Genomic DNA, 26,010 nt, shown 5'->3' with positions numbered 1-26,010 from the left:
TTTTACTCACAAATATACATGCTTTTTGGTCCACATTAATCTTGGCTATTCTACAACCTTGAAAAAAAGTTGTAAGTATTTTCATTCCTGCCTGAAACTCCAGATTTTAAACATCTTTGGAACCACGAGTTGGCCTAGTGGTTAGTGTGTCTGCCTCTTGACTGGGAAATTGTGACTTTTACTCATGGTTGGGTCATACCAAAGACCATCATTAAAATGGTACCTACTGCCACCTGGCAAGGCATGTTGCAAGACAGATGCGAGTAGTGGTTACCAGAGGACCAGCCCCCCCACTGTAATCCTAGCAATGTGGGAGGCCAAGGGCTACTGAAACAGAGATTGGTGCCACCCGATGTGTCTTGTGGCATGGGAAGGACTTTGATTGAAACACCTTTGGGAATCTAGATAAAATTAGTAAACCCTTTCGAACAGGGTTTCGGCGCCAGTGTAATGGATGATGATCCAGTTTTTTTCATGGTTATTGTTGGTATTGTTTGAAATTGGAAATATGTTACTTTTCAAGAACATCTTGCATTTGGAAGGAAAAAAAGCATTTAAGGACTAACATCCATAATGTCCTACTATATAAGACAAATCCTCCCATATTCCTATGTATATTCCTGTGTACAAAACCTGTGTTTCATTGAACCAAAAATGGTGGAAAAATGTTGTTGCCAAGAGTGAAAGTTTCTAATACTCTTTTTTTGAAGACATGATTGCTTTCTTTTAAATTGTATACAAGATGACATAAAGATTGGCTCAAAGAAGACCAGGACTGACATATTTGAACAATAAATCTATTTTTATGGGACAGTATAAGTCAGGCCAGGACAACCATGGGTGTCCATGGATGTCTCAATGAGTCCCATCATTTATTTACTCTGTCCCTTTTAGTTTTTATAATATAATGTTTTGGTTTGATTTTTTCATTCTGAAATAATGAAGACTAATTAATTAATTAATTGTTAATTAACTTTCAGTTTTATTATTACCAATTCATTAATCAGTTTATTTCAAATACATTAATTCATATGCAGGGCATAAATTAAAGAAGTGGTGAGACAATAGCTCTTTATTGATGTTTCCCAATGTATTTTCATTGCATATAGTAATTTTGTCCCTTTATATATGTCTAGGTGTCTGTCTTGCGCTGCAGTACTGATGCTTCAGACTGAGCTCCAGCTGCTCCACAGCAGCAGGAGAGTGCTGGAGTAAATGGTGAATATGAGGAGATAAATGCGAAATATCAACTTGTCCACTTTGTAACAGAGAGCGAGCCAGTCTTTCTGAGCCATTCCATCATTCTCATCCTCCTGGAGGAAAAGTTTGAGGGTAGTGAGCTCTTGTAGGATTTTCTCCAGTTGTGGTGGACTGGATTGAGTTTCTGTGAGAGACAACAGGTCTGGCTCGGGTGAGAGATCGAACTCATAGCCTGGATGGAGAAGACAGATATGACTTGACTTAGTACAATATATTATTACAATTATTACACATAGATACACAAAAAATAGAAAACAACATACTGATCCACATGCTTTATTAGATACAACAACCCACAATATAAGTCATGTTTTAGCTACACTGACTGCAGCTCATCTAAATGCACTACGTTGCACTACCGAGAATAAAATCAAGAAAATCAGATGCTACAGTGGTGTTTGAAAGTTTGTGAACCCTTTAGAATTTTCTATATTTCTGCATAAATATAACCTAAAACATCATCAGATTTTCACACAAGTCCTAAAAGTAGATAAAGAGAACCCAGTTAAACAAATGAGACAAAAATATTATACTTGGTCATTTATTTATTGAGGAAAATGATCCAGTATTATATATCTGTGAGTGGCAAAAGTATGTGAACCTTTGCTTTCAGTATCTGGTGTGACCCCCTTGTGCAGCAATAACTGTAAGTAAATGTTTCCGGTAACTGTTGATCGGTCCTGCACGCCGGCTTGGAGGAATTTTAACCCATTCCTCCGTACAGGACAGCTTCAATTCTGGGATGATGGTGGGTTTCCTCACATGAACTGCTCGCTTCAGGTCCTTCCACAACATTTCGATTGGATTAAGGTCAGGACTTTGACTTGGCCATTCCAAAACATTTACTTTATTCTTCTTTAACCATTCTTTGGTAGAACGACTTGTGTGCTTGGGGTCGTTGTCTTGTTGCATGACCCACCTTCTCTTGAGATTCAGTTCATGGGCAGATGTCCTGACATTTTCCTTTAGAATTCGCTGGTATAATTCAGAATTCATTGTTCCATCAGTGATGGCAAGCTGTCATAGCCCAGATGCAGCACAACAGGCCCAAACCATGATACTACCACCACCATGTTTCACAAATGGGATAAGGTTCTTATGCTGGAATGCAGTGTTTTCCTTTCTCCAAACATAACGCTTCTCATTTAAACCAAAAGGTTCTATTTTGGTCTCATCCGTCCACAAAACATTTTTCCAATCGCTTTCTGGCTTGTCCATGTGATCTTTAGCAGACTGCAGACGTGCAGCAATGTTCTTTTTGGAGAGCAGTGGCTTTCTCCTTGCACCCCTGCCATGCACACCATTGTTGTTCAGTGTTGTCCTGATGGTGGACTCATAAACATTAACATTAGCCAATGTGAGAGAGACCTTCAGTTGCTTAGAAGTTACTCTGGGGTCCTTTGTGACCTTGCCGACTATTACACACCTTGCTCTTGGAGTAATCTTTGTTGGTCGACCACTCCTGGGGAGGGTAACAATGGTCTTGAATTTCCTCCATTTGTACACAATCTGTCTGAGTGTGGATTGGTGGAGTCCAAACTCTTTAGAGATGGTTTTGTAACCTTTTCCAGTCTGATGAGCATCAACAACACTTTTTCTGAGGTCCTCAGAAATCTCCTTTGTTCGTGCCATGATACACTTCCACAAACGTGTTGTGAAGATCAGACTTTGATAGAGCCCTGTTCTTTAAATAAAACAGGGTGCCCACTCACACCTGATTGTCATCCCATTGATTGAAAACGCCTGACTCTAATTTCACCTTCAAATTAACTGCTAATCCTAGAAGTTCACATACTTTTGCCACTCATAGATATGTAATATTGGATCATTTTCCTCAATAAATAAATGACCAAGTATAATATTTTTGTCTCATTTGTTTAACTGGGTTCTCTTTATCTACTTTTAGGACTTTTGTGAAAATCTGATGATGTTTTAGGTCATATTTATGCAGAAATATAGAAAATTCTAAAGGGTTCACAAACTTTCAAACACCACTGTAAAATTGAAAAACACCCCTATCCTAGACATCCCTTTGTAAATGAGTATAATAACAAAAGACAAGATGCATTCTCCATTGAATATGCAACATGCACCTCCTGAGTGATCCACATCATCCATCGTCCTCACAGAGGTGAAAAGACTCTCACTGAAGCTCTGCTCAGTTGAACCATATTTGTGCAGTAAGCAGGCAGAGATGGACATGTCCTTCATCTCGTCAGGGCTGTGATGTAGGAGCTTCACCACAAAAATGGACTTAGCCAAACTGAGCACCAGGAGAGCCATGCAAACTGCGAAGAAAACACCTACAACACACCAACCGAGACTAGTACCTGGGATATACATATACATACATTTATAAAAACAACATTAAGACAGTTCATAGCATACCAATCAAAGGTGTTTTGATGGCTGTCGCTGGGATTTCATCCATCATGTTAACCCTGAATACAGTGTACCCAAGCAGAATACTGGTTTTGAAGGTGATGCGGGTGCCACTGTTTGGTGGCAGGTAGAAGCTGATAACATCCACCAACATGAGGAAGATGCTGGGGATAAGGACACTGACCACATACAGCAGGGGGCGCCGGCGGATTAGTACCTAAATGCACACACAGGCAAAAAGGTAGGATTTGTGCTGTTTAAGTACACCAGTACTAGCTACACTAGTCAGGGGCATGACCACATGGGTAGCAGCCCTTCATATTCACCCTTGAAATAAACATTACCACCTTTTTCCCCACCCCAACTCAGAGGTGAGAGACCGCAGATCTCTCAAAGATCTATTAGTCCTGGCTAACATAGCACTAATAACCTGTTTGTCATTATATTTGCACTACTTCACCACTACTACCTCTGCCATCTCTCATCGATGCAATTATTATGTGCAATTATTATGTGCAATAATATAGGCCTGAAACTATTTTTATGCATGCTTATATATATATATATATATATATATATATATATATATATATATATATATATATATATATATAAAATTTATGTATGTGTGTTTATATACAGAGTCTACCTGTAATGTGCAATTTTTCCGAGCCTCTCAATAAGGCAATTTTTCTATACTTTTAGCCCTTTGTATTTAATCCTTCATTTGTCTAATTTTTATTTCAGTTTTATTTGTTATATGTTTGACATTTTCTTGCTACTGTAACACGTGAATTTCCCCGATGTGGGATGAATAAAGTGAATCTAATCTAATCTAATCTAATCTAATCTAATCTAATCTAATCTAATCTAATCTAATCTAATCTAATCTAATCTATAACTAGTTATAAGGACATTGATGTCCAGGTCCAGATCTCAATAGTATCAGAGGTTTTTCCTCCAAGTTTTTCCCCAAGTACATTGCCAAATTCAATATGGAAACGGTGACATCTTGATAACATGGTGGCAGAATGTAACCTACTATTTAGGAAAAGCTTGCATTACACATTCTAAGCAGTGGTGGATAAGAAGCTTATCTTGAGAATACTGGGTATAAAGTGGGACTATGCCCTGAATGGGATGTGCAGTCCATTGCGCACATAGATTCACACAATCATTCAAACCTAGAGGCAATTTAAAGTAACCCAACTGGAAAACCTTGAGGAAACCCAAACAGGCATGGGCAGACCATGCAAAACTCCATACAGACAGTAAACCAAACTTGTGATCCAACCAGGACCCTGGAGTTGTAAGGCAGCATCATGAACATTTCTGCAATGTGAACCTCACTAAAATTTTCCTCCTGGTTATGGTTCTGTGTCAAACTTAATATGAACCAAAAAAGACATACTGGGTGTTTCTCAATGTCAGTGATGTGTCCTTGGTAGGACAGAAGTTGGATGAAGTCAGATCCTTCAGAGGCTCGGCAAGACTCCTTTCTGTCATTTGGAGAACATGTAATGGAACAGTCTAGTAATTGTGCAGGTGTGTGTCTTTTTCTATTGTTATTGGTAAATTGTAATCTTAGTACATTACCACCATCTACAGAACTGGGGTGTAAATACTTTTGGGAATGTGAATGCTTTAAAAGAAAGAAAGAAAATTAAATTGTATTTGCAAAACCAATCATTCTTAGAAATATGAAAACCGCTTTAGTCGTGCATTGTGTCCCAGGCACCAATCTCAGCAGGCTCTTTAATGTCAACCCACATTTTGCCACTTTATCAGGATCCTCCATGTTTTTCTGCATATTCCCTGCATTCCAAAAGTACGACTCCCCACAGTAAAATCATGCCCCAGATTAATGTTTTCATATTAATCTTAGACCACAGTTTACACTTGTGTCCCCTATATGAAGTTGTGTGTGTCACTGACATACAGTATTTGCCAACTCCCACGGGGAAGCCATGGCCTAACGGTTAGAGAAACAGCTTTGGGACCAAAAGGTTGCCAGTTCAATTCCCTGGACCAGCAGGAATGGCTGAAGTGCCCTTGAGCAAAGCACCTAACCCCCAACTGCTCCTCAGGCTGCTCTGGGTATGTTGGATGTCGCTCCAGATAAAAGTGTTTGCTAAATGCCTGTAATGTAATGTAACTCTACCAATTCATGCAGTAGTGTACTTCATTTGGCAGGTGAATGCCACCTACCACTTTTAGTTCTAAAAATTACCACATTACAAAATAATCAGAGAACACTTGGATTTGCTCTTCTGACCTCGTTTCAGCTGTTTTCGGCATAAGAATATAGCATCAATAGTCATATAAAGTGAAGCCAAGAGCCAGTGGAATAGCACAATAATGATGTTGAATCTAAATTGTATTGCTTTATTGCACCATTCCATTGGTTGTTGTTATGGTTCTAGCCAATCGGCAATGAGGTCACATTACAACAAATTGCGCCAGTGTTTGTAAAAACCAACACACTCTGGTGATTGCAAACAATGAAAATTCCGAAGAAAAAAGATTCGCTATGACAAAAAGGTCAAGGCAAATTGGTCATCAGATTATCCATGCATTGAAGCAAGGTGAGAAGCATGCATTTTGTGAAGTATGTCGGTCCAATTTCCTGATCAATTTTCTCCAAATATGGCACTCCGAATTCAGGAGAATGCACCATTTTACATCTTTTTTTTTTCAAAACTTTCCAGGGGGACATGCCCCCAGACCCTCCTAGAAGGGCAAGACTGCATTCCACTATCTGATCTACCGCTTTTCATTCTCTGGGGGTTGGAAAGTATGCAATGAAAAGGCCCCACCTTGTACAACCCTGATTCCAAAAAAGTTGGGACAAAGTACAAATTGTGAATAAAAACGGAATGCAATGATGTGGAAGTTTCAAAATTCCATATTTTATTCAGAATAGAACATAGATGACATATCAAATGTTTAAAGTGAGAAAATGTATCATTTAAAGAGAAAAATTAGGTGATTTTAAATTTCATGACAACAACACATCTCAAAAAAGTTGGGACAAGGCCATGTTTACCACTGTGAGACATTCCCTTTTCTCTTTACAACAGTCTGTAAACGTCTGGGGACAGAGGAGACAAGTTGCTCAAGTTTAGGGATAGGAATGTTAACCCATTCTTGTCTAATGTAGGATTCTAGTTGCTCAACTGTCTTAGGTCTTTTTTTGTCGTATCTTCCGTTTTATGATGTGCCAAATGTTTTCTATGGGTGAAAGATCTGGACTGCAGGCTGGCCAGTTCAGTACCCGGACCCTTCTTCTATGCAGCCATGATGCTGTAATTGATGCAGTATGTGGTTTGGCATTGTCATGTTGGAAAATGCAAGGTCTTCCCTGAAAGAGATATCGTCTGGATGGGAGCATATGTTGCTCTAGAACCTGGATATACCTTTCAGCATTGATGGTGTCTTTCAGGATGTGTAAGCTGCCCATGCCACATGCACTAATGCAATCCCATACCATCAGAGATGCAGGCTTCTGAACTGAGCGCTGATAACAACTTGGGTCGTCCTTCTCCTCTTTAGTGCGAATGACACGGCGTCCCTGATTTCCATAAAGAACTTCAAATTTTGATTTGTCTGACCACAGAGAAGTTTTCCCCTTTGCCACAGTCCATTTTAAATGAGCCTTGGCCCAGAGAAGACGTCTGCGCTTCTGGATCATGTTTAGATACGGCTTCTTCTTTGAACTATAGAGTTTTAGCTGGCAACGGCGGATGGCACGGTGAATTGTGTTCACAGATAATGTTCTCTGGAAATATTCCTGAACCTATTTTGTGATTTCCAATACAGGAGCATGCCTGTATGTGATGCAGTGCCGTCTAAGGGCCCGAAGATCACAGGCACCCAGTATGGTTTTCTGGCCTTGACCCTTACGCACAGAGATTCTTCCAGATTCTCTGAATCTTTTGATGATATTATGCACTGTAGATGATGATATGTTCAAACTCTTTGCAATTTTACACTGTCGAACTCCTTTCTGATATTGCTCCACTATTTGTCGGCGCAGAATTAGTGGGATTGGTGATCCTCTTCCCATCTTTACTTCTGAGAGCCACTGCCACTCCAAGATGCTCTTTTTATACCCAGTCATGTTAATGACCTATTGCCAATTGACCTAATGAGTTGCAATTTGGTCCTCCAGCTGTTCCTTTTTTGTACCTTTAACTTTTCCAGCCTCTTATTGCCCCTGTCCCAACTTTTTGAGATGTGTTGCTGTCATGAAATTTCAAATGAGCCAATACTTGGCATGAAATTTCAAAATGTCTCACTTTCGACATTTGATATGTTGTCTATGTTCTACTGTGAATACAATATCGGTTTTTGAGATTTGTAAATTATTGCATTCCGTTTTTATTTACAATTTGTACTTTGTCCCAACTTTTTTGGAATCGGGGTTGTACATATGCATAGGATTGAGGGTCATTTAAGAACGCCGAGGATCCCCACATGCATCCTTGAAAGAATGACATGGACCTTGGTAGAATTTGAAGGATCCTAGATATTCAATGCCATGGCATCCTTGAAATGCAGCCTTAAATCACTGACATTGAGAAACACTGACTGGACAGCTGGATCAAGGTGGATCAGGGGGACCAATATGAACATGTTTTGTTGAGCTAATTTAAGTATAGTCAGGTTGTTCCAATGGTTTTATGTCTTCCATCAATCAGTGCTCACTAGGATATGCTGCAAATGCCATATTGTCCTGTACATACTTTGGTATCATCCCAAATGTGCTTTTACACCTGGCATTGGGTCAGTTGATCTTGTGTCATTTTCAGAAAAATACATCAACATATGGCAGCACAGTGATGTAGTGATTAGCGCTGTCGCCTCACAGCAAGAAGGTCCGGGTTCGAGCCCCGTGGCCGGCGAGGGCCTTTCTGTGTGGAGTTTGCATGTTCTCCCCATGTCCGCGTGGGTTTCCTCCGGGTGCTCCGGTTTCCCCCACAGTCCAGTGACATGAAGGTTAGGTTAACTGGTGACTCTAAATTGACCGTAGGTGTGAGTGTGAATGGTTGTCTGTGTCTATGTGTCAGCCCTGTGATGACTTGGTGACTTGTCCAGGGTGTACCCCGCCTTTCGCCCGTAGTCAGCTGGGATAGGCTCCAGCTTGCCTGTGACCCTGTAGAACAGGATAAAGCGGCTACAGATCATGAGATGAGACATCAACATATGTCTTCTTTCATACACACACCTAAAGGGCCAAACTGAGCAGTTTATTAGGAAAGTACTCATTTTAAGTGCTCATTTTAGAGCTAAAATAGCTTTCTCATATCTCAGATCCTCTTGAGTGCTGCCATAATTGCTTCAGAAAAAGACAGCACAAAGCCCTCAGTTGCACTTTTTTCAGAGCCCGCTTAAAGTCGGACTGGCTAACCATCCGTGTCACTTTACCTCTTTTAAGGCTGCTTAAACTTTCACAGAGCAACAAAGAGCAATTTCACACCGACTTAAACAGCCCCCCCCATCCCATCCCCATCCTGCCCATTTGGCCGATGAATGAAAACGCAAATATGGATCCCTAAACGGCTCGTGCCAATGAGCCATGGAGGAAAGGTAATCAAAGTGCCCGTGTGTGCCTTCCTCTCCAGTATGAGCATCTCAGTGAAACAGTGTGGCTTATGCAGCAGCTCAGAGCCATTGGCTTGCTCTTCCCACCAACCATGAAGCTCATTGATCAGACAGCAGAGAGACAGTCTCATTATCGCCATCGTCACAGCATGCTGTCTGCCGTTAAGCCTCATCTATAAGCATTAGTGTGCTGTTACTAACAGCCATACAGTTTAGTGTACTGGGTGTGACACTTGTCAGATTGCTGTCAATACTACAGTAGCAGCTTAAAAATGTTTTACATTCTGTGTTTATAGATCAAAGAAGACAGGTAGCAGTGGGAAAAAAGACGTGCCATGACCAAGTCTGTTCTCAAAGCCTGGATTCAGCAGGTAGTAATGAATTCCAGGTATCCTTCCATGTTTCCCTTTACTCACAGATGGGTTTAGCATTTACATGTCATAGAGTTAGCTGTATCCACAATGCAAGGTCAAGACTACAGTTGAGAGCCTCATGTAAGGTATACAGCTTTAGCACAACGATTAGCCACAATTTTGCCAATTATTGGCTCAAACTTGAGAAAATTTGGTACTCAATTCAATATGAGTTGCAGCACAACGCCATTATCTGTGTCAATGTCTGTCTAGTGCGCCTAATATTCATATCTGTATCTGTATTCGGAATTAAACCCAAAGTGGGTGTGACCCAAACCAAATTTTTTTTTTTCCTAACAGTTGGTTCTGTATCCCAAAACATAGGCCAAAACAAACTAGTAGCCTAATTTAAACCAACATTATCCTGACCAGGCTGTTATTAAAATTAATAAATTAATTAATTAATTAATTATGTAAATGCATTGTTCATGTTCACATTAATTAATTTATATTTTTCTTGTACAATGAGCTTCATATCTGACTGTATGTTTGATCAAGCATCAAAGTAAACATTCCTGTTCAGTCCTAATGCATAACTCTAGTCCCAACCAGATGCAATGTGAACCTTTCATGCAAGCTTTCAAAAGAAAAATACAAATAGTCCTATCCTTGACTTGCAAGTGACGTCAAAGCAAAATAGAAACCCGGATGTCTGCCATGTTGGTGGAGATACAAATGCGGGGTCAAGTGACATGCCATACAAAACATAGTCATGCGTGCACAACTCTCTTTGTTTGTTCACTGCTTTAAGTGTTCTTTTAGCTATGCCATATCTTTGTGGTCACAACAGTACTCGTGACCATGGCACATTCCGATTTTTTAGAATTCAGTCCGTGATTCAGAAAGAGGAAACTCTGAGGCTTAGTACGGAGAGGAGACAAGGGGATCAAGACACTTCATCCAGTGACCATTTCGTCCAATAATTAAGACATTCCGTCCAAAGCCTTTTTCAGGCGCACTATCAATTATTTTATATTTCAGGTATAAATATGAATGAAAGCCCCGTGAGAGCGTTGCTCTGCGCCTGAAGATTTAACATGATCCAGTTGGCTTTAAAAATTAATAACTTGGCCAACGGAGCTCGCAGCGAAGCCAAATTTGACAGGCACCTCCTTATAAGCCTCCCCCTTGGAAAGAGCGCGGTCTCGGGTCGATAGGACCGCGCCTCAGCCCTGGATTCACGAACGAAGCCCCCACGAGAGTGCTGCTCGGTGCCTAAAGATTTAACATGATCCATACTATGGCACTCATTTGCTTAACAAAAATGTGTTTTGCTTCAGTCAAGTTCCATCGAGAATTCCTCCTTTTTTCAAACAAACCAATACCTGAAATATAAAATAACTGATAGTATGTATGAAAAAGGCTTTGGACAAAATGGTCATAGGCCGAAATGGCCTGTATTCGTACTCGATGGTCGGTAGAAGCATCTTATCTTCAGAAAAGCCTGATTTTTTAAAATAAAATGGGTCAAAACCACACTATATGTCTTCACTTGATCGTTCAGATCGTGGTAATACTGAGAAAATCCAGCACTGTTTACAGACATGCTTTCAGCAGCTGCCATCCTAGTTTCTTTGTTTATCCACCATCATGGTGGATGCTCATGACATAGCACATTTTGATCACATGGTTGCAAGTCATCTATATCAGGGTCCAGACATATCCTCCTGGGAACGAAGAAAAAAATGTGTCTCTCAATTTCTCTTTTGTTGTGATTTCCTTACTAGGAATTTCCCAGCAACCCTCCTAGTCACATGATATATCATTGGAAAGCCCAGGATATACTCTTTACAAGACACCAGGATTCAAGTAAATAGCTTGAAAGAGTAAGAGGGTGTGCACGTAAAACAAATGTCAACTACAGAGGACACAGGTCTATGGGTTGGTTCTCAGGAGGATATTTGTGTGGGTTTCTTCTAGGGTTCTACAGTTTCCTCCTGTCTCCCAAAAAAATATGCTGGTAGGTGGATTGGCGACACTAAACTTCCCCCTAGGCGTAAATTACTGTCTGCATGCTGCCCTGCAATAAACTAATGTTGCATTCAGGGTGTGTTCCAATGTTCCCAGTTTTCCCAGGCTCTGGATTCACCATGAATTTGACCAGGATAAAGTGGTTACTAAAGATGAATGAATTAATTATTAAATTTGACTATTCCTATGATAATTTGCAGTCTAACTACTCCCTGTATACATGTATATTTTTATTGCCAGTGTTGCATCATCATATTTGTAGTTTTGTTAAAATCTGCAAATGAATTGGACATAATGAAGATTATATGAAATGAATTTACACAAATTAGCACATAACAGGGCGGCATGGTGGTGTAGTGGTTAGCACTCTCACCTCACATCAAAAAGGTTCTGGGTTCGAGCCCAGCAGCTGGTGGGGGCTTTTCTGTGTGGAGTTTGCCTGTTCTCCCTGTGTCTGCGTGGGGGTGCTCTGGTTTCTCCCACAGTCCGAAGACATGCAGGTTAGGCTAAGTGGTGGCTCTACATTGTCCATAGGTGTGGTTGAGAGGAGAAAACCTCTATAATAATCCAGTAGAAGGCAACAGGGCAACCACTACTGTCATGTTCCCTAGACATTTTGACGGCTGAAACTGTCAGAGCGACCACGTCACTGTAGTGATGTGCCTAGACGGATCCCATAATATTAAAGTGGAAGTAAAACCAATACAGTTTTCAAAATGACTTACAAATAAAAAAATATGAAAGCTATGATTGTAAGTAATTGTGGTCAGGTAAATATAAAATAAGACAATATTTAAACATAAAAATATATTTAAAAATTTCTATGTGAACAACTGAAATGTTTTGTTTAAATTAATAAGTTACAGTTTGATCCTCACATTAAACTGGATGTGAGCGTAATCCTTGTTAGCCAAGTTGAGTTTCCAGTAATGAGAAGGCACTGAGAGCAGCTCCCATTCGCCGTCGTTCATGTACTCTCGGGTGTCAGTGGCGATTTCCTCAGCGTTTCTCAAAAGAGCCAGATCCACCTCAGCCACTGCAAGCATTCAACAAAGAGAAAGATATACATCAACAAGAGCAAGAGTTTGAGGAACATTATAATCTACATCTGCCTTAATTTGCTTTTCCCTCGTAGTATCCAGAGTGCATGTTTGTTCAAGACGCCTACAAGAAAAGAGAGAGCTTCAGGATCTCACAATGATAATACTGTAGATTTGTAGCTATGAACCACTGCTGTAATCATAAAGACTGTCTTTTGTTTATCCTTGGATTCTTCATCACAATATACTCATACTAATCAGCCTTTCAACATATTTACTTACTCTTCTCCAACTCTGTACTGTAATCAAATATATAATCATGCTATCTGGTATCACCCACAAGAAGATGTAGATTCCTCTCAAAGTGTCTTCCTCATATCATCTTAGAGAGTTTTTCCTCACTTCTGTCACCTCTGGCTTGCTCATTAGGGATCTAACTCTACATCTGGATTTCTGTTAAGCTTCTTTGTGACAACATTTGTTGTTAAACATCCATCCATCCATCAACTGTAGCCGCTTATCCTGTCCTACAGGGTCGCAGGCAAGCTGGAGCCTATCCCAGCTGACTATGGGCGAGAGGTGGGGTACACCCTGGACAAGTCACCAGGTCATCGCAGAGCTGACACTTAGGCCAAGTTTACATTAGACCGTATCTGTCTCGTTTTCTTTGCGGATGCACTGTCCGTTTACATTAAAACGCCTGGAAACGCCGGGAAACGGGAATCTGCCAGGGTCCACGTATTCAATCCAGATTGTGTCAGCTCCGGTGCTGTGTAAACATTGAGGATACGCGGATACGCTGTGCTGAGCTCTAGCTGGCGTCGTCATTGGACAACGTCACTGTGACAGCCACCTTCCTGATTCGCTGGCGTTGGTCATGTGACGCGACTGCTGAAAAACGGCGCGGACTTCCGCCTTGTATCACCTTTCATTAAAGAGTATAAAAGTATGAAAATACTGCAAATACTGATGCAAATACTGCCCATTGTGTAGTTATGATTGTCTTTAGGCTTGCCATCCTTCCACTTGCAAGTGGTAAGTGATATGCACTGAGATCATACACGCAGCGGCTCAGTCCCGAATCACTGCTCGTGTGCTTCACTCGCGCGCTCTGTGAGCTGCGCAGGGCCGGAGTGCGCACCCTCCAGAGGGCACTCGCTGTTCAGGGCGGAGTGATTTGGAGCGCAGGATGCCTGCGGAGCCGAGCGTATCCATGTATTGGTGTTGCTGTGTGCACGCGAATCGTGTATTGGTGTTGCTGTGTGCACGCTAATTGTTTTAAAAACATTAATCTGATGATCCGCTGATACGGTCTAATGTAAACCCCACCATAGACACAGACAACCATTCACACTCACATTCACACCTACGGTCAATTTAGAGCCACCAATTAGCCTAACCTGCATGTCTTTGGACTGTGGGGGAAACCGGAGCACCCAGAGGAAACCCACGCGGACACGGGGAGAACATGCAAACTCCACACAGAAAGGCCCTCACTGGCCACTAGGCTCGAACCCAGGACTTTCTTGCTGTGAGGCAACAGTGCTAACCACTACACCACCGTGCCGCCCGTTGTTAAACACACTATACAAATAAAATTGGGTTTAATTATTCAGAGGTGCTCTAGCATTCGAAAACCTAAATAAGAAATAACTATATATGAACTGAAATGTTTTATTGTATTTGGGAAACAAATCTAAATTCAACTGGAAACTCTTTATCAATCTAATTAGTCACTTGTAATACACAACATGTATTTATCTGACTGTTGACACTAACACTGTGAGACAAGTCACAGCTCTCATAAACAAGAAGGTTTTACCCGAATGGAACCAGCTGCGGAAGGTCAGAGTGCAGTTCTGCTTGTCAAAGGGAAAGGCATAAATCTCCAAGTCACAGGCTGAGACCACCTGGATGGGTTTGTAGTTCTTCACCACCCCAGAGGAGTTGACATACACATATGGGATAACAGGGGATTTGCCCTCATCCACACTAAACAGAGAGGAAAGAACATGTAAAACAGGGGTGCCAATAATTCCAAAGTTATCACATGTAAATATTGGTTCTTTTGCTAATTCTTAGACCATATAGGTGGAGGTGTGTGACAGATTGTGAACTGAATATTTTGATACATAGGTTGTAGGGTGGCTCATAAATACATATTTTTGTTTGTTTGTTCTAACAATTCACTGATGATGACATCAGGCACCCAGATGGCATCGGAGGAAAGTGATATTTCTGTGATGCCATCAAATTCCTCAGGATCCCACACGAGAAACTCATCTTTCCAGATCTGAAATTGAAGGAGGATATGGTTAATTATTCAAGTTAGAAAATAGCTGAAGAAATTTTTGCCATGATGTCACTTTTTCTTTCCAGTACTGGTACCAATTCTGAAACCTTGAGTATCAGCCGATATTGAAACACACCAGATATTGGGTTTGGTGGGTTGTTGTTGTTTTTTTATTTTTTATTATTGTTTTTTAATTACTGAAGTACTTCACAGTTAAACTCTTTCACACAAAAATCAGTTGCATTGTAAATATAGTAAATATGTGTCAGTCCACCAGATTTTCATACCAGATGCTCAGATTATGGATTTTGAGTTATACCTGCTGCATTAAACTACCAGGCCTCCATGTGCAAAAAATACAAACTAAAGTAAAATTAGACCAAGGGAAGTTACTGTAAACCTGACATGAAATCATGTGCACGCAACCCAAATTGGTCCATTTTCCAGGCACTGACTACAGATGATACAGGACCTCTGTGAATCCATCAGGAGAGATTCTCGACTGTAGATTATTAGCGAATTTCCAAGATTTGTTGAGCAACACACCACAAAATGCTGCTCAGAAGGTCAAGAAAACACGTGGTGAACTATTAGTGCCACCAAGCGAATGCTGCACAAAAACTGCTTACATGATCGATGCATTTTAACTACAAATCAAAATGTCATTCGCCAATTTTTATGTCAGAAGGAAGCTCTATACTTGTCTCAGTCGTGCATGATGTTAAAAGTGGTAAATGTGTCCCGTAGGGGCGCTACTGAGGTGATTATTTGTTGATAGTTACTGGATCAGCCAGCAAAAACGGTGCAAAATAACATTGCACGCTTTTCAACGCCGTTTCTACGTATTCTATAAACAGCATATCTGGTATAAAAATCCCATGACGTGGCACATATAATAAATATAATAAAGTATAAATATAATAAACTCAATCCTAACAAAAGGAAAAAAAACAGGCAAGTCTCTTTTTATTTTGTATAAATTTCCAATTCCAAAATCAAAATACTTTTCTAATCCAATTCCAATCTTTGCAATTTGGTACAGGATCAAATGTCTGATATGTTTTGGGGTTTTTTCAATATCTGATCCACCATTTATTGCTAGTATCATCTCAGTACAGTACTGTGTATTCGGCTCAGATAGGTGCCACCTCTATATAAAACATAGCTTACTGATTTAAAAAAAATGGCACTAACTTGCCGATACCAGATGCTTGTGGTCATTTTCTGCATCTGTCCATCCTGTAAAGAGAATCCTAGATTACTTTTATTCATATTTAAAATTTTAAAGACCAGTATGAAACAAAATGAGTAACTGATTTGCTTTATAAACTAATTATAAAAAAACAAAACTGACACAAAATCTCCCTTTTAGCCCAAATATAGACATTCTTGATGTCTGAATTTTTCAGTTGTGCTTGATGTTGTTCAGTTTTATCCTGGAGTTACAAGGCTAATGTTGCTAACAAGTAATGAAAGCTTATATCCTCCACTTTAGCACCATGCAAAAATTCCATATCTAAATTATCACACACTCAATTCACACAGAATGATTTACTGACATGGTCTCTGACACTGTATGGCATACACTGTCAGAAATAGGGGTAGAGTAGGAGTCCATTTTGGTCCCCCAAGGTATAATCGACACTAATGTACCCCGAAGGCTAATTATTAGACCTTAAAGGAACAGTCCACCGTACTTCCATAATGAAATATGCTCTTATCTGAATTGAGACGAGCTGCTCCGTATCTCTCCGAGCTTTGCACGACCTCCCAGTCAGTCAGATGCAGTCAGACGCGCTGTCACTCCTGTTAGCAATGTAGCTAGGCTCAGTATGGCCAATGGTATTTTTTGGGGCTGTAGTTCCGCGTTTTTCCTGTTTACATAGGTTTATATGACCAGTGATATGAAACAAGTTCAGTTACACAAATTGAAACGTAGCGATTTTCTATGCTATGGAAAGTCCGCACTATAATGACAGGCGTACTAACACCTTCTGCGCGCTTCGACAGCGCATTGATATCTGAGCTCCGTATCAATGCGCTGCCGAAGCGCGCAGAAGGTGTTAGTACGCCTGTCATTATAGTGCGGACTTTCCATAGCATAGAAAATCGCTACGTTTCAATTTGTGTAACTGAAGTTGTTTCATATCACTGGTCATATAAACCTATGTAAACAGGAAAAACGCGGAAGAGTTTGGTCGCATCTAACTACAGCCCCAAAAAATACCATTGGCCATACTGAGCCTAGCTACATTGCTAACAGGAGTGACAGCGCATCTGACTGTGTCTGACTGACTGGGAGGTCGCGCAAATCTCGGAGAGGTACGGAGCAGCTCGTCTCAATTCAGATAAGAGCATATTTCATTATGGAATTATGGTGGACTGTTCCTTTAAGGTAACTATGTGTCCCTTTTTAGGGCCAAAAACATCCAGATATGTTCCCAAACAGTATATAAAGGGTACAAATAAGTACTTGCAAATAGTGTTTCTCAACCACTGGGCCACGGCCCATTAGCAGGCCACAAATTTTTTTTTGAAGTTGAAGCTCATTTTTACTCATAGTAGGGTACAATTGCTGGGTTGCCTCTGACGTCACATCCGTCTCATTAAGCTATGGTCACACTACAGCTCGCGATGCTTTGCGATGGGTTATCGATGAAAATGAGCCATTTTGATGGTGATATACACGTGAGCTAAAAGTTGTGGTCACACAGCAGGTGAACACTTGACTGTTGCGCCTTTGCGCACTTGAATGTGGCGCAGCTCGAGTGACCACGCACGCTCACGGAGCCCGTTGTGCGCACGCTTGGGACCCAGTCGTTATGGGAAACACCTGATGCTGATTTGAGCGCAATCAGCACGCACATATATGGAAGCTGTTTTCACAGAGGCATTGCAAAGTATTAGCATTATCACTGTCACGTTTGTTTCTAGCCATGTTTGTAGCGCTGTTTAAATACTCTGCTTTCTGTTTTGCTTTTGTTTAAAAAAACACACTTGGGAGATGGCTCTGGACACTTGCAGTAATGCATTTACCGTATGTCTGAGGACTACAGTTGACTTGCTAACTCTAGGACTGCAGTTGTCATGAACAATTTTGCATTCAAGTTTCCATCAATGACCAGTTTATAACTTCAACAAAACAGACTCCATGTGAAAACTATAATGATTTTCCTGGTAGCACAGTTAGACTTTGTGACTATGTAGGACACAGTTATAGAAGCGAGTTATTTATAATCAGGTTATCTGTTATCACCCAAATGAGGATGGGTTCCCTTTTGAGTCTGGTTCCTCTCAAAGTTTCTTCCTCATGTTATCTGAGAGAGTTTTTCCTTGCCACTGTCGCCACAGGCTTGCTCACTGGGGATAGATTAGGGATATATTAGGGATAAAATTAGCTCATGTTTAAAGTCTTTAATTCTCCATAAAGCTGCTTTGTGACCATGTTTATTGTTAAAAACACTATAAAAATAAACTTGACTTGACTTAAATGTCACGCCTGCTAATAAACACTCTTCCTGCATTTAGATCCTTCTACTGCCATCTATCTTGTAATGTTTTGATCCCAGGATCTTTAATCCAGCCACATATAAAAAGTTGTACTCCTCCATACTCTTCCAGGTTTTCATCTGTGTGTCCGTGTAGAACGATGTCTGCAGCACCAGGTAGTTTGAGATGTCGGGGAACTCAACGGATGGATCATTTTCCAGCTCATCGGAAAAATCCTTCTTTGTTAGCGTGTAAGGATCTAATCCCATTGAGTGGTTTCTATAGCCACTTCTTTTGAGTGTACTTCTTGGTTTTAATAACTTGCTTTTTTGCTGTACACAAACATGGCAATAAGTGCTTGTGTTAATGGACCAGACTCCACTTTTGGATCATTAATCCCTTTTGAGTGAGAATGCCCTGCATACATGGTTTTATAGTGGCTTCTGGCACATCCATACAGTTTTAAATACAATACCTACCATTAAAAAACAGTTTGTTTTTATTGCATTTATTTAATCTCTGGGCTCCCATCTGTAACAGGGAGTGATGTTGCATCCCATTAATACACTTTACAATAGATTATTAGATTCTAATAGAATAGATGAGCCAAAATAATTGGGGAATTTTTTTAATGGGCCCCTACCTGTTACAAGTATGAATAGGTGGGCCTTAAAGCAGAAAAGGTTGAGAACCCCTGTTTTAGAAGGTATTGTCCCAGTGACAAGTCATTGTACCCCTAAAGGCAGAATGATGTACTTTATTTTCTGAGAGTGTACGGTTAGAAAATAAAAAATAAAAAATAAAACCTGTCAAAGCTTCAACTTAATGATGGAATCACTTTCTTTTTCAACATGTAATTTGATATCAGACTTAAAAAGAACATTATTATACATTAGAAGTGACAGTTCAATTGGGATTGAATTTTATACCACAGCGCTGTCAATTTTTTTTTCTTAAAGCAGCTCTGACAGCAGCTGTAAAGACATATCTTTAAGTTTTTGGGAAAAGGCTTCAGGATAGAAGGCTTTCTGGGGTTTCTATTTATTTATTTATTTATTTATTTATAACATGACAAGCTAAACTTGTAAACTTAACACTAAACTTAACTATAACTGGATAGAATGGGTTAAATATGAAATGTCGTTCTTTAATTTAAAGACAAAAAAGTAACCATTGGTGCCATTGAAGAGGAAATAAACAATCCAGGAGCTGTTATTGGAAATTAAACAAATTTTGGGGTGGTAACAATTTTGCATTTTTTGCTCTTTTGCATCTGGCCACATTACACCACACTGTCAAAGTTATTTTCCGATAACAGCATGCCCCCAAGTGTTTTATTCCTAATGCAATACTGTTGTATTTTGATATCTTGATTTAAAATGGTATTACATTGCCATCTTTGATGTAAGTGTTGTAGAAATTGCCACAAAGTTTGCACAATGCAAACTGCTAGCAAGTAATAAGCTTTCCTCACTTCTGACCAACCAGCTTCATAGCTCCAGTGCAAAACGATAGATATTCACCAAACATTTAAGATTCAAGATATGTTGATTATCATTACTACCTGCACTTCCGTACACTCAAAAATGAAATACTGTTCCTCCTAGCTGAAACAATGTACATAAATAACTATGGAAAGAGTTAGTTACAAATAAGTAGGCTACTATTAAAAAAAAATCACATACAGATTCGCCCACACATTTACATTTAGCAGCAATTTTCATTGAGGTAGTTCTTTTTAGACATAAGGTACATGGTGTGGTGTGTAAGAATTGCACTAGCGGCGTGGAAAGTGTGAAGTCCAGAATTGCACTACCCTTACAGAAAAAACACATGAATTTCCCATGTATTTCACATGTGATCACATGTTACCACATGTGGAATACATGGTATCAGATTTTGTAACGTGTTACCATGTAGAGCACATGTGGAAAACGTTACTACGTGTAAAACATTCCCACATGTGATTCACATAAAATTGGGCCAAAACCACATGTTTCCCATGTGCAAATAACATGTTTCCCATGTGCAAAACACATTTTCCACATGTGAGAAATCACATGTGAAGTTCATGTGGTTTTTCTGTAAGGGTAGTGGAGTGTAAATGCATGGTGTCTTCATGTCTCTAAAAATTTAATTTTCCATTAAGCTTTTTTTTTCTTTCCCGAAACTAATTCAGCTTGCTCTTGAGTCATATGCTCAGAAATAACCTGCCAGAGGAATAATTAGCTCAGTAAACATGCTCACCACATCCAGCACAGACTGGATAATGAGGTCAATGAAGACCGTGGTAGGACTGGTCCAGTTGAGGACAGGACGGATCCCACAGTCATAGTGGCGCAGCAGCGTGCGAGTCAGCTGGTTCAGCACAGACCTCTTCGGCTTCTCGGGGACAGAATCAACCTGACAAATCACTTAACAGATGACTGTACATTAGTAACTGCTGGATGTTTAGGAAATATTAGTATGAATTTTTGTAATATTTACAAAGGGATGGTGTTAGGATTTTTCATTCTGGGTCTAGGGACCCACATGACTGGCCAAAGTGGGGTACCTGGCATTTTTTGTGGGTCCCAAATATCTCATCTCATCTCATTATCTCTAGCCGCTTTATCCTTCTACAGGGTCGCAGGCAAGCTGGAGCCTATCCCAGCTGACTACGGGCGAAAGGCGGGGTACACCCTGGACAAGTCGCCAGGTCATCACAGGGCTGACACATAGACACAGACAACCATTCACACTCACATTCACACCTACGGTCAATTTAGAGTCACCAGTTAACCTAACCTGCATGTCTTTGGACTGTGGGGGAAACCGGAGCAAACCCACGCGGACACGGGGAGAACATGCAAACTCCACACAGAAAGGCCCTCGCCGGCCACGGGGCTCGAACCCGGACCTTCTTGCTGTGAGGTGACAGCACTAACCACTACACCACCGTGCCGCCCTATATATATATATATATATATATATATATATATATATATATATATATATATATATATATATATGGATAATGGATATCCATTAGCTGTAGCCGCTCAAAGTGTCTTCCTCATATCATATGTGTCAGCCCTGTGATGACCTGGCGACTTGTCCAGGGTGTACCCAGCCTTTCGCCCATAGTCAGCTGGGATAGGCTCCAGCTTGCCTGCAACCCTGTAGAACAGGATAAAGCGGCTACAGATAATGAGATGAGATTATATATATATATATATATATATATATATATATATAGCGCCATACAATCGCAGTGTGCATCCAAGATCTTGCCATTTTTTTCACTGACAATCCACGAAGTTAAAAGTTTTTCAGTCATTCTTTGCAACCTGGAATAGAACCTGTGACCTTTTCATTCTGTTTACTTTTGCTATGTTTGTTAAACAACATAATCTAACAGATTTGCCAAGGCAATCAGGAAAAATTCTTCAAGTAGGAGCCCTGCGTCCCAGGACACATTAAAATCCTGAACATGCATTTTTTGGGGGGGACTTTTTTTTGCGTTAAAATGCACAATTTCTGCATTAATGTGATCCCTGTTACAGCCTTCCAGGATTAAAGTAATGGTAAAGTAAAGTAATGTTGTCAGTCATCCAAGATATTTTGGTATCGACAATTGGCTTCTTTAGATTTGCACTGGAGCTATGAGGGTAAATATCGCTGATGCTGGACTCAGACTACACAAATACAGCCTAATTTTGACACGATTTTGTCATGGCTGACAAATTTCCAGTGTTTCCATGCAGCCAATCATCACCAGTCATACAGGAGCGATGACTGTGGAGTAAAAGATGACCGAGAGATCGACACCGACTCATCCATAGCAAAAGGGGTGACAGGAAAGGCCAAAAGTGTCAAAAATAAACATCATTCATGGGAAGTGCACCAGAGTCCCATTATGTGTAATGGGTTTGGGATTATTTTTCTGGTTTTGTCTTGGCATCACTGAATTTTGCAAAGTGTCCTCCTTATTGATGTTATGGAAATGGCCACCCTATGACCAATATAGGGACTACATCAAACATGGTGGTTTCAAGATGGTGGAGTGGTGAAATACAATCACTCGTATTTGATCGGAATCACAGCGATTTCCATTAAAAAATCCATCAAACATCTTTAAACATGATCAGTAGGTATTTATAATTAAGAAGAAATCTTCTTAGAACTTGCGCAAAAATACTTTTGTGCTAAATGACCATAAACTAATATGGATATCAGGAATGACAACCAGGTACTGACATAATTTATTAGGTAAAGGAGTAGATCTGGAGGGTCCTCAGGCATAGAGTATTTAGTGAACTGGGACGTATGAATGCGGTCACCCCCCATTCTCAGTTGTTCACTCAGGTTTGTTGATGGTGGAGTGGCTGGCTGCTTTATGTTCCAGGGCTCCCTCATGACTGTGTTACCTTCTGGTTCTCCCTTTTAGCTATGCTGTCATAGTTAGTCTTGCCGGAGTCCCTGCTTGCACTCAGTGCAAAATGTACAGTGGTGCTTGAAAGTTTGTGAACCCTTTAGAATTTTCTATATTTCTGCATAAATGTGACCTAAAACATCATCAGATTTTTACACAAGTCCTAAAAGTAGATAAAGAGAACCCAGTTAAACAAATGAGACAAAAATATTATACTTGGTCATTTATTTATTGAGAGGCGGCACGGTGGTGTAGTGGTTAGCACTGTCGCCTCACAGCAAGAAGGTCCTGGGTTCGAGCCCCGGGGCCGGTGAGGGCTTTTCTGTGTGGAGTTTGCATGTTCTCCCCATGTCCGCGTGGGTTTCCTCCGGGTGCTCCGGTTTCCCCCACAGTCCAAAGACATGCAGGTTAGGTTAACTGGTGACTCTAAATTGACCATAGGTGTGAGTGTGAATGGTTGTCTGTGTCTATGTGTCAGCCCTGTGATGACCTGGCGACTTGTCCAGGGTGTACCCCGCCTTTCGCCCGTAGTCAGCTGGGATAGGCTCCAGCTTGCCTGCGACCCTGTAGAAGGATAAAGCGGCTAGAGATAATGAGATGAGATTTATTTATTGAGGAAAATAATCCAATATTACATATCTGAGAGTGGCAAAAGTATGTGAACCTTTGCTTTCAGTATCTGGTGTGACCCCCTTGTGCAGCAATAACTGCAACTAAGGCTACATCCACACGACAACGGCAACGAGATTTTATTTAAAAAAATATCGCGTCCACATGGGCAACGGATCAGTAAAATATCAGGTACATATGGCAACGCAACGCTTGCTGAAAACGATGCAATACACATGCCACACCTCTACGTGCGCTGTAAGACGGTCCCATCGGAGACACCAGAACAATAGAAGAAGTAGGACGCATGCGCATAAACCCCTTCTTCTACCCAGCATGAAGCACTCACAGGAACAAACACACAACAAGAAGAAGAAGATGGCTGTGACTACGCGAGGAAATCTTGCCTTCTGTGTGTACAAATTAGTTTTATTAGTGTGCATAGTTTTATATAACTTAATTTTCTTATTGTGTGTGAACATTTTGAAAAGCATTTTTATATAATTTATATAACTTTTTATATTGTGTGTGAACATTTTGAAAAGCAGTCTTATCCAATAAAAAAAGAAATTCAAGAAATGGTTCAGTTACTTGTTTATTTAAAAGAAAAGCTGTATACAAAAGTGAATGCAATGCAGTGGTTCATACAAAACAGCGAGAGTGCTGCTTGTTCTAGTCATGTGGTTGTGACGTCATTGTAAACAAATCCGTTCTACTCATCCAGATGACTTCGCACCGGCGCCATTGCCAGATTTTTCCACTCTGGCACCCGTTCTCGTTTTGGGGCACCCAAAACGCCAGTGCCGTGTGGACGCCAGGCCGAAATGATAAACAATTTTATCAGATTCACCTGAATCCGTTGCCGTGTGGACAGCCTCTAAACGTTTCCGGTAACTGTTGATCAGTCCTGCACACCGGCTTGGAGGAATTTTAGCCCATTCCTCCATACAGAACAGCTTCAACTCTGGGATGTTGGTGGGTTTCCTCACATGAACTGCTCGCTTCAGGTCCTTCCACAACATTTCAATTGGATTAAAGTCAGGACTTTGACTTGACCATTCCAAAACATTTAACTTTATTCTTCTTTAACCATTCTTTGGTAGAACGACTTGTGTGCTCAGGGTCATTGTCTTGCTGCATGACCCACCTTCTCTTGAGATTCAATTCATGGACAGATGTCCTGACATTTTCCTTTAGAATTCGTTGGTATAATTCAGAATTCATTGTTGCATCAATGATGGCAAGCCGTCCTGGCCCAGATGCAGCAAAACTGACCTGAACCATGATACTACCACCACCATGTTTCACAGATGGAATAAGGTTCTCATGCTGGAATGCAGTGTTTTCCTTTCTCCAAACATAATGCTTCTCATTTAAACCAAAAAGTTCTATTTTGGTCTCATCCATCCACAAAACATTTTTTCCAATAGCCTTCTGGCTTGTCCACGTGATCTTTAGCAAACTGCAGACAAGCAGCAATGTTCTTTTTGGAGAGCAGTGGCTTTCTCCTTGCAACCCTGCCATGCACACCATTGTTTTTCAGTGTTCTCCTGATGGTGGACTCATGAACATTAACATTAGCCAATGTGAGAGAGGCCTTCAGTTGGTTAGAAGTTACCGTAGGGTCCTTTGTGACCTTGATGACTATTACACGCCTTGCTCTTGGAGTGATCTTTGTTGGTCGACCACTCCTGGGGAGGGTAACAATGGTCTTAAATTTCCTCCATTTGTACACAATTTGTCTGACTGTGGATTGGTGGAGTCCAAACTCTTTAGAGATGGTTTTGTAACCTTTTCCAGCCTGATGAGCATCAACAACGCTTTTTCTGAGCTCCTCAGAAATCTACTTTGTTTGTGCCATGATACACTTCCACAAACATGTGTTGTGAAGATCAGACTTTGATAGATCCCTGTTCTTTAAATAAAACAGGGTGCCCACTCACACCTGATTGTCATCCCATTGATTGGAAACACATGACTCTAATTTCACCTTCAAATTAACTGCTAATCCTAGAGCTTCACTTACTTTTGCCACTCACAGATATGTGATATTGGATAATTTTCCTCAATAAATAAATGACCAAGTATCGTATTTTTGTCTCATTTGTTTAACTGGGTTCTCTTTATCTACTTTTAGGACTTTTGTGAAAATCTGATGATGTTTTAGGTCATATTTATGCAGAAATATAGAAAATTCTAAAGGGTTCACAAACTTTCAAGCACCACTCTATCCTGTTTTTACTCTTTCGGTGACATTGGGCATACCTAACAACCTGTGTTTTCTCTCTCTTCCCTTTGTCTGTCCCTCTATGTTAAGATACATGTCGATCCTGAGACACCAGTAGTGCTGACCTCTTCTTCTCCTCGGACCTGCCTGATCCATCCTGATGCCCTACGTTTGGCTGGAGGCTCATCACATTGCTCCTGCAGAGGACGGCCCCATATGGACAGTCAAAAGTTGCACTTGGAAGACTCTCTGGACACTTACAGTTATGTATCTATGTCTGAGGACTACAGTTGCCATGATAACTTTTG

The 26,010-nt window shown here is 40.6% G+C and overlaps 1 protein-coding gene across 1 annotated transcript in view; it reads right to left on the bottom strand.

Annotated features, from left to right (window-relative positions):
• Window positions 1-1,166: 1,166 nt before the first annotated feature.
• The window catches only part of htr3b (5-hydroxytryptamine (serotonin) receptor 3B), a 29,747-nt gene continuing 4,903 nt past the window's right edge, over window positions 1,167-26,010 (bottom strand). The window contains exons 2-8 of the mRNA XM_060934905.1: window positions 20,700-20,855; window positions 14,854-14,963; window positions 14,493-14,662; window positions 12,509-12,666; window positions 3,649-3,859; window positions 3,354-3,563; window positions 1,167-1,432 (exon numbers count right to left, since the gene is read on the bottom strand). Of these exons, the coding sequence (XP_060790888.1) occupies window positions 1,167-1,432; window positions 3,354-3,563; window positions 3,649-3,859; window positions 12,509-12,666; window positions 14,493-14,662; window positions 14,854-14,963; window positions 20,700-20,855 (1,281 nt within the window). The remainder of the gene's footprint in view (window positions 1,433-3,353; window positions 3,564-3,648; window positions 3,860-12,508; window positions 12,667-14,492; window positions 14,663-14,853; window positions 14,964-20,699; window positions 20,856-26,010) is intronic.

This window comes from Neoarius graeffei, chromosome 12, assembly GCF_027579695.1.
Source record: "Neoarius graeffei isolate fNeoGra1 chromosome 12, fNeoGra1.pri, whole genome shotgun sequence".
Taxonomy (NCBI): domain Eukaryota; kingdom Metazoa; phylum Chordata; class Actinopteri; order Siluriformes; family Ariidae; genus Neoarius; species Neoarius graeffei.
This window is presented reverse-complemented; position numbering and strand designations above follow the sequence as displayed.